Source organism: Felis catus, chromosome C1 (genome assembly GCF_018350175.1).
Source record: "Felis catus isolate Fca126 chromosome C1, F.catus_Fca126_mat1.0, whole genome shotgun sequence".
Classification (NCBI taxonomy): domain Eukaryota; kingdom Metazoa; phylum Chordata; class Mammalia; order Carnivora; family Felidae; genus Felis; species Felis catus.
Genome location: NC_058375.1, coordinates 193,541,167 through 193,556,027, shown reverse-complemented (window position 1 = coordinate 193,556,027; position 14,861 = coordinate 193,541,167). Strand labels below are relative to the sequence as shown.

The 14,861-nt window shown below is 41.2% G+C and overlaps 2 protein-coding genes across 13 annotated transcripts in view; one reads left to right on the top strand and one right to left on the bottom strand.

The window, feature by feature from the left end:
- PIKFYVE (phosphoinositide kinase, FYVE-type zinc finger containing) overlaps window positions 1–14,861 on the bottom strand; it is an 87,835-nt gene that overhangs the window by 71,298 nt on the left and 1,676 nt on the right. For 5 of the 12 annotated variants that reach the window (XM_019838561.2, XM_045034404.1, XM_045034405.1 and 2 more), the window contains exons 1-5: window positions 10,387–10,517; window positions 6,520–6,700; window positions 4,083–4,235; window positions 3,783–3,818; window positions 520–638 (exon numbers count right to left, since the gene is read on the bottom strand). In XM_019838561.2, coding sequence (XP_019694120.2) covers window positions 520–638; window positions 3,783–3,818; window positions 4,083–4,235; window positions 6,520–6,691 — 480 coding nt within the window. In that variant the 5' untranslated portion in view covers window positions 6,692–6,700; window positions 10,387–10,517. The other 7 variants (XM_019838560.2, XM_019838564.3, XM_019838562.2 and 4 more) reach the window with 7 other exon arrangements.
- LOC109502835 (proline-rich receptor-like protein kinase PERK14) lies at window positions 9,690–12,159 on the top strand. The gene is made up of 3 exons (XM_045033694.1): window positions 9,690–9,731; window positions 9,877–10,938; window positions 11,702–12,159. Exons 1-2 carry the CDS (start codon window positions 9,690–9,692, stop codon window positions 10,615–10,617), a joined length of 783 nt encoding a protein of 260 aa, XP_044889629.1. The 3' UTR covers window positions 10,618–10,938; window positions 11,702–12,159.

Here is a 14,861-nt window from a genome sequence, read left to right as displayed (position 1 = left end):
GACTTCAGCCAGGTCACGATCTCGCGGTCCGTGAGTTCGAGCCCCGCGTCAGGCTCTGGGCTGATGGCTCGGAGCCTGTTTCCGATTCTGTGTCTCCCTCTCTCTCTGCCCCTCCCCCATTCATGCTCTGTCTCTCTCTGTCCCAAAAATAAATAAAAAAACGTTGAAAAAAAAGAATGGTCTTTCAAAACCAAAATTGGTGCTGGGTCCATCTAGACATCCATGAGAAAAAAATAAAGCTTGACCCCAAAACTTCACATGAATAATGAAATTTCTTGAGGAAACTATGGAAGACTATTTGCTGACGGTGGGCTAAATAAATACCTCTTAAACAGAAAAGCACTAACTTAAAACAAAAAGCACTAACCACAAAGGAGAAAAAAATTTATAAAATTAAGAATTTACACATAAAAATACACATTCATAGCTGAAGTACTAACTGGACATTCTTTCAGGCCAGTTTTAGTGAGTATGGCATGAGGCCCATAGAAATATTTGATAAACGATCTTTTCAAGTACCTGGCTTTTCCCCTCCATGATTTCCTTGAGGCGTTTTAATACTGTGCTGAGGCTTCGAAGCTGAACAGCTGTACGAGGGTCATGACCTCCAAAGGCAGGCTCTGCTTTCCTTCTTGTGTCTGAGTCAGATTTACCAAAAAAAAAAAAGCAACCTTGTTATTAGTCCTTACTGTCTACGCAAAAACAAGGCATATATGAAGATATATATGTGATGTCTAGTGCCTTTTACTATTAACATAAATTTATGTTCTCCCAGCCAGTGATATGGATTGAGAGTTAAAACTAGTCTTTATAGGGGGTGCCTAGGTGGCTCAGTCGGTTAAGCATCCAACTTCGGCTCAGGTCATGATCTCACGGTACATGAGTTCAAGCCCCATGTCGGGCTCTGTGCTGACAGCTCAGAGCCTGGAGCCAGCTTTTGATTCTGTGTCTCCCTCTCTCTCAAAAATAAACAAACATTAAAAAAAAAAAACAAAAAAAAAAAAACAAAAAAAACTAGTCTTTATAAAGGTAAGAGGCTGTTGGAAGTATTTCTTACTACCATGTAAAACATTGCTTCATAGGCAAGTAAGGGCTACCTAACACAAGCACTGTCTAAAAAGACCACTGAGAGTTTTGAGGCTTCTGCCAGATGTACTGCTTAAATGGCCCCAAAATTCATTAATGATTTACTGGGCTCTTTGGTCCCAAGCCATAATCAATACCGGCTAGAAATTTAGCAGAAGAAAAGGCAACCCCTGTGAGTTAACCTAGCTTAGCCTCTATAGTCAAACAGTAAGCAACAGTCCAGTTCAGTCTACACACAAACCACCTAAGCCTCATTGAGCAGATGATCAGAAAGTTTAATAACCCAGCCCCCAAAGACTTTGACAGAGTTCAGAACATCCAGGGTGGTAACTTACCCACAAAAGTCCCTCCATCAAGTCTAAACAGATAAAAATGCCAAAGAATTGCTAGAACTCCAATCCTACCCTTTCCTGCCACCTCCTTAACCCTGCATCTCCAACTGGAAGGGATCACTTACACTTTAAATAGCAATCCTTATGCCAGTCCTATCAACAGTAAAACAAACCCAAATTCAGTTTTGTAGCCAAAACGGGTGTGCCCACCAAAGCTGTCACGTTATTTCATTTTGCAGCCAGATTACCACTGAAGCTACCACCTATTCCTGGCTCTGGCAGTTACAAAACCTAAGTCAAGCGAAGGTGGCTTGACAAAAAGGCTGACATCTCTGTTAGCTTAAACTCATTAACCTAATAACCTATGGCAGATCAGGATGGAAAATACACCACCTTAAATCTTCTCAAACTCACTCATTTGCTAGTTGCCTTAGCTGTTCTTTGTCTGGGCTGGATGGGACAGAAAGGATTACCAAGAAATGAGAGGTTGGCCTCTAAACTGACAAAGAACTCCAAAGACAACTGAATCACAGAAGTGATTATTGAAACTGTACCTGTTAGAAAACTTAAAAACTTTACCTTTCTATAAATAGTATGACCCTAATTTCAGCAGATAACTCAGATGTGTTGTTACTAGAATAAAAGGTACAAGTATTAGAATGACCAAAATTTTGAATATCACAATATAAAAAAGCAACTCTCTGTAATTTGAGTTGAAAAAAGAGGCAGACGAAGCTGTTAGAATTCCAATAGCTGTGCTCCCATGCAGGGACAACAAATAATCGTGAAGCCCCTTCTAGATGCTTAGAGGTATAAGAGAGTACTAATAGCATCATTCACTGGAGAAGGAAGAGCGGCACTGTTCCTGGAACCAACAGAATCACAGGTATCCGATGGAGGTGACAGAGATCTGAGAGGAAATCTGGTCTAGCACTCTGCCCTAAATAACCTTAGTTGTTTCTCCTGTAAAATGGATACTGCATAATTAAACGACTTTCCTAAAGTCACATAGCAAGTAAATTGTGGAATTGCAGCCTTTTGTTAGAAAAAGGAACTTGAGGGCACCTGGGTGGCTCAGTTGGTGAAGTGTCCGACTTCAGCTCAGGGCATGATCTCACAGTTTGTGAGTCCAAGCCCCACATGGGGCTCTCTGCTGTCAGTGCAGAGCCCGCTTCAGATCGTCTGGCCCCCACTCTCTCTGCCCCTCCCCACTCATGTTCTTTTTCTCCCTCTCTCTCTCTCTCAAAAATAAGCAAACATTTAAAAAAAAGAGAGAAAGAAAGAAAAATGAACTTGATTGGTCAGTCTCAGGCTTCTGAAGCTTAAATGCTTCTAGCAGCTAAGGTAGAATCAAAGAATCAAACGGAGTTGATGAAAGAAAGTAAGGAGTAGAGGAGATTGCAGCAAACTAGACATTACAAGCTCCACCTTGTGATATTTAAATTCAAGTTCATCAAAACACCACGACAAGTGTGGTAGGCTGTCAGTTTGTAACCCCTAAGAGATTAGATTCTAGCCCAACTCCTCAATTTGACAAATAAAGAAATTCTATGCTTAATTCAGCATAGGATTTAGTCAGACCCCTCCACAAAAACAGTAGTGTCACCAGAGGTCAGGTTCAAAAGCAAAGGAGCTTACTGAGTTTAAAGGTTAAAGTAAGGATGGCCTCCTTTCTCTCTCCCCCACTTCCCACCTTCTGATTCTTCCTTCCAAATGGCTGATGTAACCCAGGCAGAGGCTCACTGCTCTGGGAAACCTGCAGTGGTGATGCAGCCCGCCCCACTCCAGTCCTTAGGAGGTCGTAAACTGAGCCTGAACTAGCTAGAAGAGCTCTCTCGCCAACCACCATTACCTGTGCCTGCCCACTTTTCACTGGAGGATCTCACGGGGAAGACTGGCCAGACAAGACAAGATCTGGTGTCCAGGGACACTTGACTTCCAATGCTGCCCCCTCTATTATGTCACCTCTCACTGCCTTTCTTTTGCCCCCTTGAGCTGGGCAAGCCACTGTGCTGAGTTTAATAATCTAACAGAAACTGACTAACATAGAACTCTAACATAGAATCTAACATAGAACTGACTTCGTCTAGTCTCTCATTCAGACACTGATCCCCAGCCTATACTCATCAGAAAAGCATGAAAATGAAGGAGATGACTACAGTAGACCAGGACAGAGAACAAACAGGCAAGAGCTCAGCTTATCCAGCCACAATGACAGTCCGCATCCCAACAAGGACAGAAGGACAAGAGCAAGGGGCAGCCCACTAACGGAGTTGAGAGTTCTGCAGCCAGAGGCATGCACACCACATTACACTAGCCATCCCAAGAACAGATGCAGAATTAATTCACAAAGTTGAAACTAACCTGTATTCTCCTGGGGATGTTGCAAACTGTTCTCTTCTGAAACCCAAGCAAGTAATTAATCAAAAAAACAGTCAAGATATCTGTGCTTGGCCTAAGTTAAAATTTAACAAAATGCTTAAGAATTTTTTTTTTTTAGGTATCAACAAATTCTTTCACTATCTAGGTAACAGTTTCATGAATTCTGAAGAGCACCTGACTATTCCAAACAGCAGAAAAGTTAAGTCACTAAATAACCTGGGAAACACAATGTCTGGAAAAATCTAACACACAGAAATGAATGAAATAAGAACACTGTCTCACCTAATACTGCTGAAGATCGCCGCTGGAGTTCCTCATTAAGCTGTTTTTTATAAGGTGTAGGTGACCTCACAGACTGTGTTCTTGAAGGGAGCTGAGGGCTGGTCCAACTTCCACTTAGAGACGGCTGCTCTCCCTGGCCCCCTTCCACTCTCTCTGTAGCAAAGGAAAGCTTGGCATTATTTGCAAAACTAAGACTCAGAGTTCAGCAAAGAGAAGGAATAGATAAAACTGTCCTGAAGATAATGTATATACGTAATATATGCACAACTTAAAATTAGCTTAAAAAAAAAGATACTCAAGAAAGTGGCAAAATTATGGGCCAATATTTCTTCCTTGGCATGTGATCTTCAGTTTGTTTCACTTTTTCATTAGAAATACCTTGAGCATATTAAAGGAAATAGAATGTAAGCTTCACACAAAGGCGAAAATTTTCTTTATCGGCTTTGTTTATGGGATAGATCCCATGCACTATTAAAACAGTGCAATAGTGGATAATAGGTACTCAATAAATATTTGCTGAATAAACAAAAAGATTATTGTCTTATGATGACTAAATATAATGTGTAATCCCACATGAGATCCTGGAACAGAAAAAGGACTTTAGGTAGAAACTGAAGAATGAATACAACACATACTTTAGTTTATAATACTGTGTCAATAATGGTTCATTAATTGTAATAAGTGCACTATACTAACGTGAGATGTTAATAACAGGGAAAACTGGGTGTGGGGGGATATGAGAATCCTGTACCATCTTCCCAATTTTTCTGTAAATCTAAAAGCAAACAATAAAATTTTTCTAAAAAGTCAATACCTTAAAAATGGACTAACAGGAGGAGAGTTCATAGAACTTTAAATTGACTACTAATAAAAGTCAGTTAATACTGGAGCACCTGGGTTGGCTCAGTCAGTTCCAACTCTTGGTTTTGGCTCAGGTCATGATCTCACGAGTTCATGGGATCAAGTCCCCTGTCAGGCTCTGTAATGACAGTGCTGAGCCTGCTGGGATTCTCGTTCTCCTTCTCTCCTCTGCCCCTCCCCTGCTCTCTGAATGAATGAATAAATAAACAAACTTTAAAAAAAAAAAGTCTGTTAATACTATTAAAATTTCTTCTGAACTAATTAAACTATTAACCCTCAAGTTCCAAGAGGGATTACTTTCTAATGCATTTCAAATAATACAGCCAAATATAAAGCAGAGATAATAGGCCATATTTTTAAAAAAAATTTTTTTAATGTTTATTTACTTAATTTGAGTGACAGAGAGAGAAAGAAAACACCAGCAGAGAAAGCGAGAATCCCAAGCAGACTCCATGCTGTCAGTGCGGAGCCCAACGCAGGGCTCCAACTCAGGAACCGTGAGATCATGTCTTAGGCTGAAGTCAAGAGTCAGATGTTTAACTGAATGAGCCACCCAAGGCGCCCCTATTTTTTAAAATTTTTCTTCCAGGTAAAAAAATACCTTACTTCAAAAGAGCTCACTTAAAAAGTACTTTTTCCCTTCTAGTTATGGAATGAAGAAGTCATGGATATAAAAGATACAGCATAGGGATTATAGTCAATGGTACTGCAGTAAAGCTGTATGGTGACAGATGACAGCTACACTTGGGGGAGCGGGGCATAATGTATAGACTTGTCAAAATCACTATGTTGTACACCTGAGACTAATGTAACATTAGGCGTCAGCTATACTTTAATTAAAGAAATAAAAATAAGCAAGATCCCAATTAAGGAACATTTTGTAAAATATTTGGCGTGTTCTCTACAAAAATGTCCATCTCACAAGACAGAGAATAGGAGACAAAAGATAGATGAAAACTATATGCAGTATGTAATCCTGGACCTGATCCTGGAATGGGAGTTTTGAGGGCAATGCATTTGTTTGGAATACACTGTTGATTAAATAAAAGTCCTGCATGATGTTAAATTTCCTTATATAAATAGGTAAAAAGTATCTTTTCACTTGATATTATTACACTTACATCTTAATCTAACAGGTTTAAGTCAAAAAGCATGCTGACAGTTTCAATTTTGGAAAAATAGGAATCTTTCCTCCCAGGTGCTGAGTCTTCTAGTTTTATGGCTTTAATTAAAATCTTTTGGCTATTTACCCCCATAAAAACAAAGTCCATTCTGTGAACTTAAGAAAGTTGAAATATTAAGAAAGGAAAAAAAAAAAAAACGCTACCTTCAAAGAGCGATCTCCTTTTAACATTATTTTTCAATTCAGATCTTCAGTTACCAATAACTAATAAGATTACAGGGAAAATTCTAGCTTTCTTCTCTTGAGCAGCAAACCCCAGTGACCGATGATTAAAGCTATCTCCTTGTTGATATTTCACATTCTTGCAAAGACACAGCATGAAAGCTGAGCTGAACAAGAGAATTTTAGAAAATCAAAATTACAGGTTCTCTGATCCATAAGAACAAGTCTTACCTTTGTTAAATCGAAAGAGATTTACAAAAGAACTATACGCTGATTTAAAAGGAGGTTCGTCCTGATCAGGAGTCAAAGGTTTAAAGTGTGTGAGATGAGAAGGACTAGTAGGAGATCGAGGCAAATCATTAGCAGAGTCCAATGTTGGGGAAGTCTTATCATCTGTGGCCATTTCATGAGTCTAAAAAACAAAAGATAGGAGTTCCTAAGGAAGCCCAAAATTTGATTCCAAACAGCATACCTAAATATCTGGAAATCTGACTCTGAAAACTCTGATCTCCGAAACCAAAGAGTAAATAAATCTAGTTTAGTATATATTGCAAATTAAGTCTTAAAAACACTGCAGTCTAGATCATAAGGAAGGGTGTCAGACAACTGAAACTACGATTCCACAGCCAATCTAATTTTCAACATTGCTATTTAATCTACAGAAAATATAAAAATTATGAGTAATTTGGAGGTAAGGTACAAATGTGAGCAGGAAAAAAGAAATAAAAAGCATTTTCACATAATTTATATCTTTTCCATTTTAACATTTTTTTTGGAAAAAGAGATAACTCAACAGCTGTTTAAAGTTATAAGGAAAACTGGTTTTACACAACCATCTTAATTCCTCAAAAAAATTTTAATTTATTTCAATTTTTCTTTTAAAAATATAAAACATAAATATTTCCAAGAAAAGAAAATGAAACAGTCATCCTTTAATGACACTTCTGTACAACCTCAAAGATTTCTTCAAACTGTGCCTCATCTCCTCAAGAACTATTCAAATCACCAAGCTGTTCCTGTCATCTCTCCTCCTAGGCACGTGAATCTGGTTTTTCTCCTTTTAAGCATAACCTCATATAGACATTAAAATGAAGATCTTAAAGAGCTTTTTTTTTTAAATAACCAAAAATGATAGTTCAACCAAAGTAGTAAAGGTAAGCACATCACCAGACGGAGGGTAGAGAAAAACACTGATGTCTCTTTAACACTTCAAATTAATGACAACCATGAACTATGCATAACTGTAGTCATTAAAGTACTACAGATGACTTTTGATTTTTGTCATCTACTTTATATCTTACAAAGAGGACATCACACTCCCACAAAACGCTTTTCAGTTTCAAAATCGTATCTACCACCTTGTTTTAATTTTACAAAAATCCTGGAAAGCGCACAGAGCTGGCCTTACTACACTTTGCCTTTGAGGCAACCAATGCACACTGAACCTAAAGTGACTTTCTTGAGGGTCACACAACTAGTCAGTCAGTGGTAGAACTGTAATTACACCCCAAGTTTTATCCCAGAATTCCTCTTTAGATCAAAGTTATTATTGTAGCTCTTCACAGACTTCAATTCCAGCCTATCTAAATTCCTGATTAATAATGTAATTGATTAAAGCAGAAATGAAACCATGGACTTGAACATGATTTGGCAATAAATGTTTATTGGTATGGGGGGGGGGGGGAGTAGAGGAGGAAGAAAAAGAGGAAGGAGTGTTGAGGAAAAGGAGGAAGGAGAGAGATGGAGAAGAGAGAGGAAGGAGGGAGAAAGGAGGAGAGGGTGGGAGGGAGGGAGGGAGATGGAGGGAGACAGAAAGGGTCTCTAATACCACCTTCTATTGGGGAGAATAGTCAACAATTCTAAATCATCATGACAATCCATATTCCAGCATAAAAGATTCCGAAGCAAGCTGCTAAACGAATTTGTGTCAACTCAAAATGGGGGGGGGGGGGGGGGGGGGAGAGGGAGAAAAAGGGGAAGAAAAAAGAGTACTAAAGACAAAGGATTGTGTGATTGCAACAGCCACCCTCAGGCTTGGAAAAAGAGTCCACATTCTACTGTGACATAAGTAGCATCTGAAGCAGAGTTAGCAATCTGCATGAAGAATCTCAGCGTTACTACTGAGGGTCACCCATATACAAAACTATTAATAAGCTTTGGAGATGTGAGCATAAAAATTACCATGAAAACGCTCAGCAAGTGCAGTCTCTGAAACATAAACACAATCACATAGCTAATCTTAACAATTTCATAATGACACCAGGATCTTGAAAAAACTGCCTTACAACTCTTATTCTCTGGCAGCTTAATTACTGTCTGGGATATAAACTAGGCCTCCTTGCTGACAGGCAATTAGAAATATTAACCTGGCCTTCCAAATGCCAGTACTTTGCCTCTTATTTCAAGGCTACCCCACCACACACTATCTCAGTGATGAAGCCAATGTGAAGGCTAATCAGGTATTACATGTAGAACACAGGCCAGATCCACTAGCCAGTTTCAAAATATAGTGGATGAAAAAATCCAAGTATCAGCTGAATAATTTCTAAATACAGTTTTTTTTTTAATTTTTTTTCAACGTTTATTTATTTTTGGGACAGAGAGAGACAGAGCATGAACGGGGGAGGGGCAGAGAGAGAGGGAGACACAGAATCAGAAACAGGCTCCAGGCTCTGAGCCATCAGCCCAGAGCCCGGCGCGGGGCTCGAACTCAAGGACCGCGAGATCGTGACCTGGCTGAGGTCGGACGCTTAACCGACGGCGCCACCCAGGCGCCCCTCTAAATACAGTTTTTAAAAATACTCAAGACATATCTAATAATGCAGGCCAGCTGAATACTAGAATTGGCAGTTTCCATCAACAAAGATTTTGTTGTTCAATTTTTGACCAACATGCCAACAGAAACACGAAAGGAAGACCACAACGTGATCCACATTACTCTTCCCAGAAAGCAGAAAATGGGCGCCCACAGGAAAAGAAAAAGGGAAAGTTGTTTTGCTCCACAGAACAGACGACCTGCCCAATCTTTCTCAAAAGCCCAAACCCAACCAAAACAAACAAACAAACAACTAAGGTTATTTTTGAATCCTGATAGAATGAAAGTTTTGGAGTGGCAGAAAAGGAGATTCAAGTAAGTTTGAAATAAGAGAGTGCAAAACCAAACCACTACCTCTGGTTTTAAAACAGAGTATGCACTGAATCAATAAATGATAATTTAACACATACCTACACATCTCAGATAAACATAACTTGCTTTCTACAGAATTCTAGCACTTCTCATATTTCTTGAATATCTTATAAATAATCTCCATATTGGACATATCTTAATTCTCTAAAAACATCCATCGCATTTCATCCTCACCCTTTTGCTGGGAACATTATAAGCAAAGGTAAAATACTAAATGGGAAATCAAGTCTCCTCCTCGAGAGACTTTGAAACACAGGTAGTAATGGGATGGACTCAAGTAGAAGAAACAAATATTTTTAAAGAGGTCTGTTCATATTTGAAAACCCACTACTGGTATCGTTTTCTGCAGCTCAAGAACTTTCTTTTTCAGTCTACGGATGCACCTCTGACACACAGACTAGGAGCTGATCCATCAGAGGAGGAGGAGGAACGGGACTGTGCACCTCCGAAATAAGCTGAGAGACGTGGGACAAGAGAGGGGCAAGAGAACTTCAAATGTTTCCAAGGAAACCTCTTCAAGAACAGCCGCACCCGGCTCCCAGACCAGGGGCAACCGGGGAATCGGGAAGCCGTCTTGCTGCGGGTACCGGTTCTCTGCCCTTCGTTGCCCAGCCTCGGCCACAGTCCGGCCTCCAGCCACGGTGGTGAAGCTTCAGCTCTCGCCTTCACTTCAGCCTTCCCCTCGGCTCTGGCCCCGGAGCTCCCCAAACCGGCCTTCTTCCTCACTCTCAGCGCCAGCCGGCCGCGCGCCAGGCCCCCTCCCTTACCTGCGCCTCCCGCCTGGGCCCCGCCGGCCACCCTCCACCCCGGTCGCCGCTTCACCCCGTTCAGGCGCGGAAAGCCAGCTCCGGAGCGCAGCGACGGGGGTACTCGGGCCGCCGGCGGTTGCTGCAGGAAGCAAAGCCACTTACATGGTTGATGCGGCTTCTCCCTTCCCCCGAAGGCTCCGCCCCCTGTCCCTCCTTCTCTCCAATCCGCAATTCTCCCGGCCGCCGGCCCCGCCCCCTTCTTCCCGTCCGCGCCACGTTTGGATCAGACGCCCAGGCAAAAAGAGTCGAGTTCAGATAGAGTCGTCCTCGACAGCTTGGCTGGTTAGGCCGCCTCCTCCTTCCCAGAGGAAGGCAGGGCGACTGCATGCGTGAGCATCACGCGTGTCGGGTCACCGGACGGGTGCTGGCTGGGCCACCGCGGTTACCGTATGTGTTCGATGACATGGGCTCTCGTAATGTTACCGCGCTCAGCGTTCCTAGGGACTGACACTCAGGAGAGCGAAGACTGTTGTCACACTTAAGTGACTCCGTCAATAACTGGCCAATGACCTTAAGCAAATTACTAACTTCCTTAGGCCCCTGCCCTCTTAACTGTAAAATGGGGCTGATAATGATACCCACTTCACGGACAGTTTTTTTGAAGATTAAGGAAAACATGGCACGTAAAGCCTTTGGCACAGCGCCTTACCCAGAGTAAGTCATGGGAGCTCTACAGCTAGTGTTTTCATTCAAGTTGTGTGTTGCCAAGACCGGGTGCCAAGAAAATTACCGAGCCTGGTCTTGCTCAGCCTGGCTAGCATTAATCCATCTTTTTGTCCTGCTGTGAGCGTTGTGCCCTTAGCTGAAGACAACACGCCAAAACCTGCTGACCCCAACCGTGGGACTTGGCAGGGAGGTCAGAAAGTTAATGAAACCCAAAGTGAGGTGCTATTTTAATTCAATTCTCCAGGCCCTTTCCTCAAGAGTTTTGGCAAATCCCTACCCAGTTTTCCTCGAGTTGCCCTCCTCAGCGGATGGGGAATGGCGTCAAAACCTGAAGGCTGATACCACTGCAGGGAAATCCCTATCACCATCCTCAGCTGGGTCCCTCCGCAATCATCCTCAGAGTGGGTAGTCTGCCCCCTCTCCCCTCCGTCACTACTGTTCCACATCACACCGTTCCTCGTGCCCCATTACCTTGACTATTGATCTCAGCAGAGAATCTCACCTACCTGAGTCAAAAGGCACAAGCTATTGGGTGTGACCTCTAACAAACCTCCCACATATTTATGATTCTGAGTCGATTATTATGATGATACTATGCTTATATTCCTTCCTGTATTATGTATTAGTTGTATGTGTACTGAAAATAACTTTTCCTTTTCTTCTTTTTTATATTGATTCGTATTGTCCAATTCATTAAACAAGGAGGCCATCAGGCCATTAGTCTGAGACTTTTTTCTTTTTTTTTTTTTAGAGAGATAAAGAGAATGCCCATGTGTTGGGGAGGGGCTGATGAAGTGAGAGAGAGAATCCCAAGCAGGCCCCAGTGCAGAACCGAACTCGGGGCTCAATTCCAGGACCCTGGGATCATGACCTGAGTAGAAATCAAGACCGGGATGCTCAACCAACCTAGAAGGCCCCAGAATGAGATGGTTCTAATGATTGAGTAGCCTCTGTAAGTAAACCAAAACCGAAGCCTAGAATGCCTCAAAAGTTATGAATTTGAAACCTAAGGACAACCAATCACCAACAGCCACCCAGGCTTTCCTAAATATGCAACCGCCTAAGATGTGGTCAGTCAAATAATGTTCTTGCTTTGCTTCTGCCTCTACAAGTCTTTCCCCTAGCTCCTGTCGGTGGAGTGCTTCCGATCATTTCGCATTTGGCAATGTCTGATTCCTGCTCAAATAAACTCTTAGAAATTTTAATATGCTTCAGTTTACCTTTTAACAGTATCAGTACAGACTTGTGTTTTTTTTACACTGTTATAATTCATTACTGCCACCACTCTTTTTGATAGTCAGGTTGTCCCTAATTTGCCCAGTGAGAGCCCCTTCAAGCAGCTCCTGTGTACATTTGACATGCCTTCATCACTTTTTGAGCACTTCCTTACTTTTTTACCCAATAAAATATGCCAGACTCATCTTGAACTATCCTTGATCTACAATTAGTTCTGTAAGGATCCCTGATTCTCTTTAGTAGGAACACAAAGATATTTTTAAAAATCATGAAATTCAGGGGCACCTGGGTAGCTCGGTGGGTTGAGCTTCTGACTTCAGCTCAGGTCATGATCTTGCATTTCATGAGTTCGAGCCCCGCGTCGGGCTCTGTGATGACAGTTCAGAACCTGGAGACTGCTTCAGATTCTGTGTCCCCCCTCTCTCTCTGCCCCTCCCCTGCTCATGCTCCCTCTCCTTCTCTCTCTCAAAAATAAATAAACATTTAAAAAAATCATGAAATTCAGTTCTGGCTAGGAAGTAATGAAAGTGGCACTCACATTCACTGCACATGAAAACATAAATAGGTATATCCCTCCTAGAAAATGCTTTGACAGATCTAACAAGTGCCTTTAAAATGTTCATACTCCTTGATCCAACAATTACAATTCTATCAGTCGTGCCTAAGGAACGGAGTCGAGTACAAAGTATAGCTAAATATGTTTTTCACAATTATTCAAAACAGTAATAAATAAAAAGGAAACAAATTTCCAATGAACACAAATAACATGAAAGTAATATAGTCAAATGATGGGCAATTAGGCAATCATTAAAAATTATGCCAAGACTTTCTAGAGCATTCTTCATTTCATGGTCAATCTTCTTGAAAAAGTTTTGTCTCCCTTCCTTCACCTCCCTTTCAAACTTCAATCCTCTATAGTAAGGCTTCTATCAGAATCATTCTGATAGATTTATGCTTCTTAAGGTGCATTCGTGAGGTCTTCCCACTTGCTAAAATTAATTTCAGGCTTTGTCTTCCTTGCCTTCTCTGTAGTACCCCCTCCTTTTTAGAAACTTTCTCTTTGTTCCCCATCAGTCTGTGCTGATTTTTCTACCACCTCCTAGATAATCCTTGCCATTGTCTTTTGGGGGCCACTTTTCCTCCACTTAGCTGTTAAAGGTATTGAGTATTCCACAGAATTCTCACTGAGGTAGACTTTTCTTCTTGCTGTATACTTCTAGTTTATGACCTCTTAAATTCTATGGCTTCGACTATCAACACATACTTGTTCGTTTGCTAGGGCTGCCATACCAAAATGCCACAGATCGGGTGACTTAAACAACAGAAATTTACTTCTCACAGTTCTGGAGGTTGGAAGTCCAAGATCAAGGTGCCTGCAAGGGTTACTTTCTCCTGAGGCCTCTGTCATTGTTTGCAAATAAATGGCCACCCTCTTGCAGCCTCTTGACATGATCATCCCTCCGTGCATGCACATGTGTCCCAACTTCCTCTTCTTATAAAGACACTAGTCCAGGCACGCCTGGGTGGTTCAGTTGGTGAAGCATCTGACGTCTGACTCTTGATTTTGGCTCAGGTCATGATCTCATGGTTTGTGGGTTCAAGCTCCATGCCAGGCTCTGCACTGATAGTGCTCTAATACACACACACTCTCTCACTGATAGTGCTCTTTGATAGTGCTCTAATACACACACACACACTCTCTCTCTCTCTCTCTCTCTCTCTCTGCCCCTCCCCCCTCAAAATAAATAAACTTTTAAAAAAACACTAGTCAGATTGGATTAGGGTCCACTTCACTTAACCTTAATTACCTCTTTAAAGGTCCTCTTTCCCAACACAGTCACGTTCTGAGGTACTAGGGATCAGTGCTACAACATACGAATTTGAGGGAAAGAAGGACACACACTTTAGCCCATAACAATGCTAAAGAGTCTCAGATTTCTCTCTCTAGCCCAGACACCCCTCCTGAACTGCAGATGCAGCTAAATGCCTCCATAACATCTCTATCTGGCTGTCCCACAGGCATCTCAGATTTAACACATCTTAAACTCAACTCATGAAAATCTGGGACTCTGTATTTGTTGAAAGGCACCCTGTCACCCAAACCCCATGCCCAGAAATCACCTTTACTGTCCTTTCTCCCATAATGTTCATGGCCAATAAATGTCAATAAAGTGAATTTCCACAAGGTAGAATGTTTCACTGCATTTTTTTTTTAGATCATCAAAATGAAAACACAAATGCCTTAGACTATTTCTGACAATCCTGTTATCTGGATGAGTGTCTCATAACCAAATACTGACAGAAATTTCATAGCCCATGTTTCTATTTGTGTGTACAACAGTAAATAGGACCAACTCCTATTAAAATATCCAGATTTTTTCATTGGCCAAATGAAAAACAAATGATGTCAAGGCATGCAATATTAACAAAACAGAAAAATGGTGCGCTAAATGAATTCTCACACGACACCCAGAATAGGCAAGCTAAATTCAAAACAGCAAGGATGTAAGCAAACATCATGTGTTACATTTAGTTAATGTTGTCAATGGGTAATGTATTATCTCATAGTTTTGTTTCTAGTCATTTTGTCTATAAATTTATTTTTTAGTTGTATAAGAGCTATCAGCATAAGGAGCATATATATACCTAGTTTTGCATATACATATATGCAGTAA

What these genes read in the sequence shown, in the direction of transcription:
- LOC109502835 (XM_045033694.1), top strand. Translation starts at nt 9,690, where the DNA reads ATGGGAAATCAAGTCTCCTCCTCGAGAGACTTTGAAACACAG. An exon ending in CGAGAGACTTTGAAACACAG is followed by an intron (nt 9,732 to 9,876) that starts GTAGTAATGGGA and finishes CACACAGACTAG; the next exon opens with GAGCTGATCCATCAGAGGAG.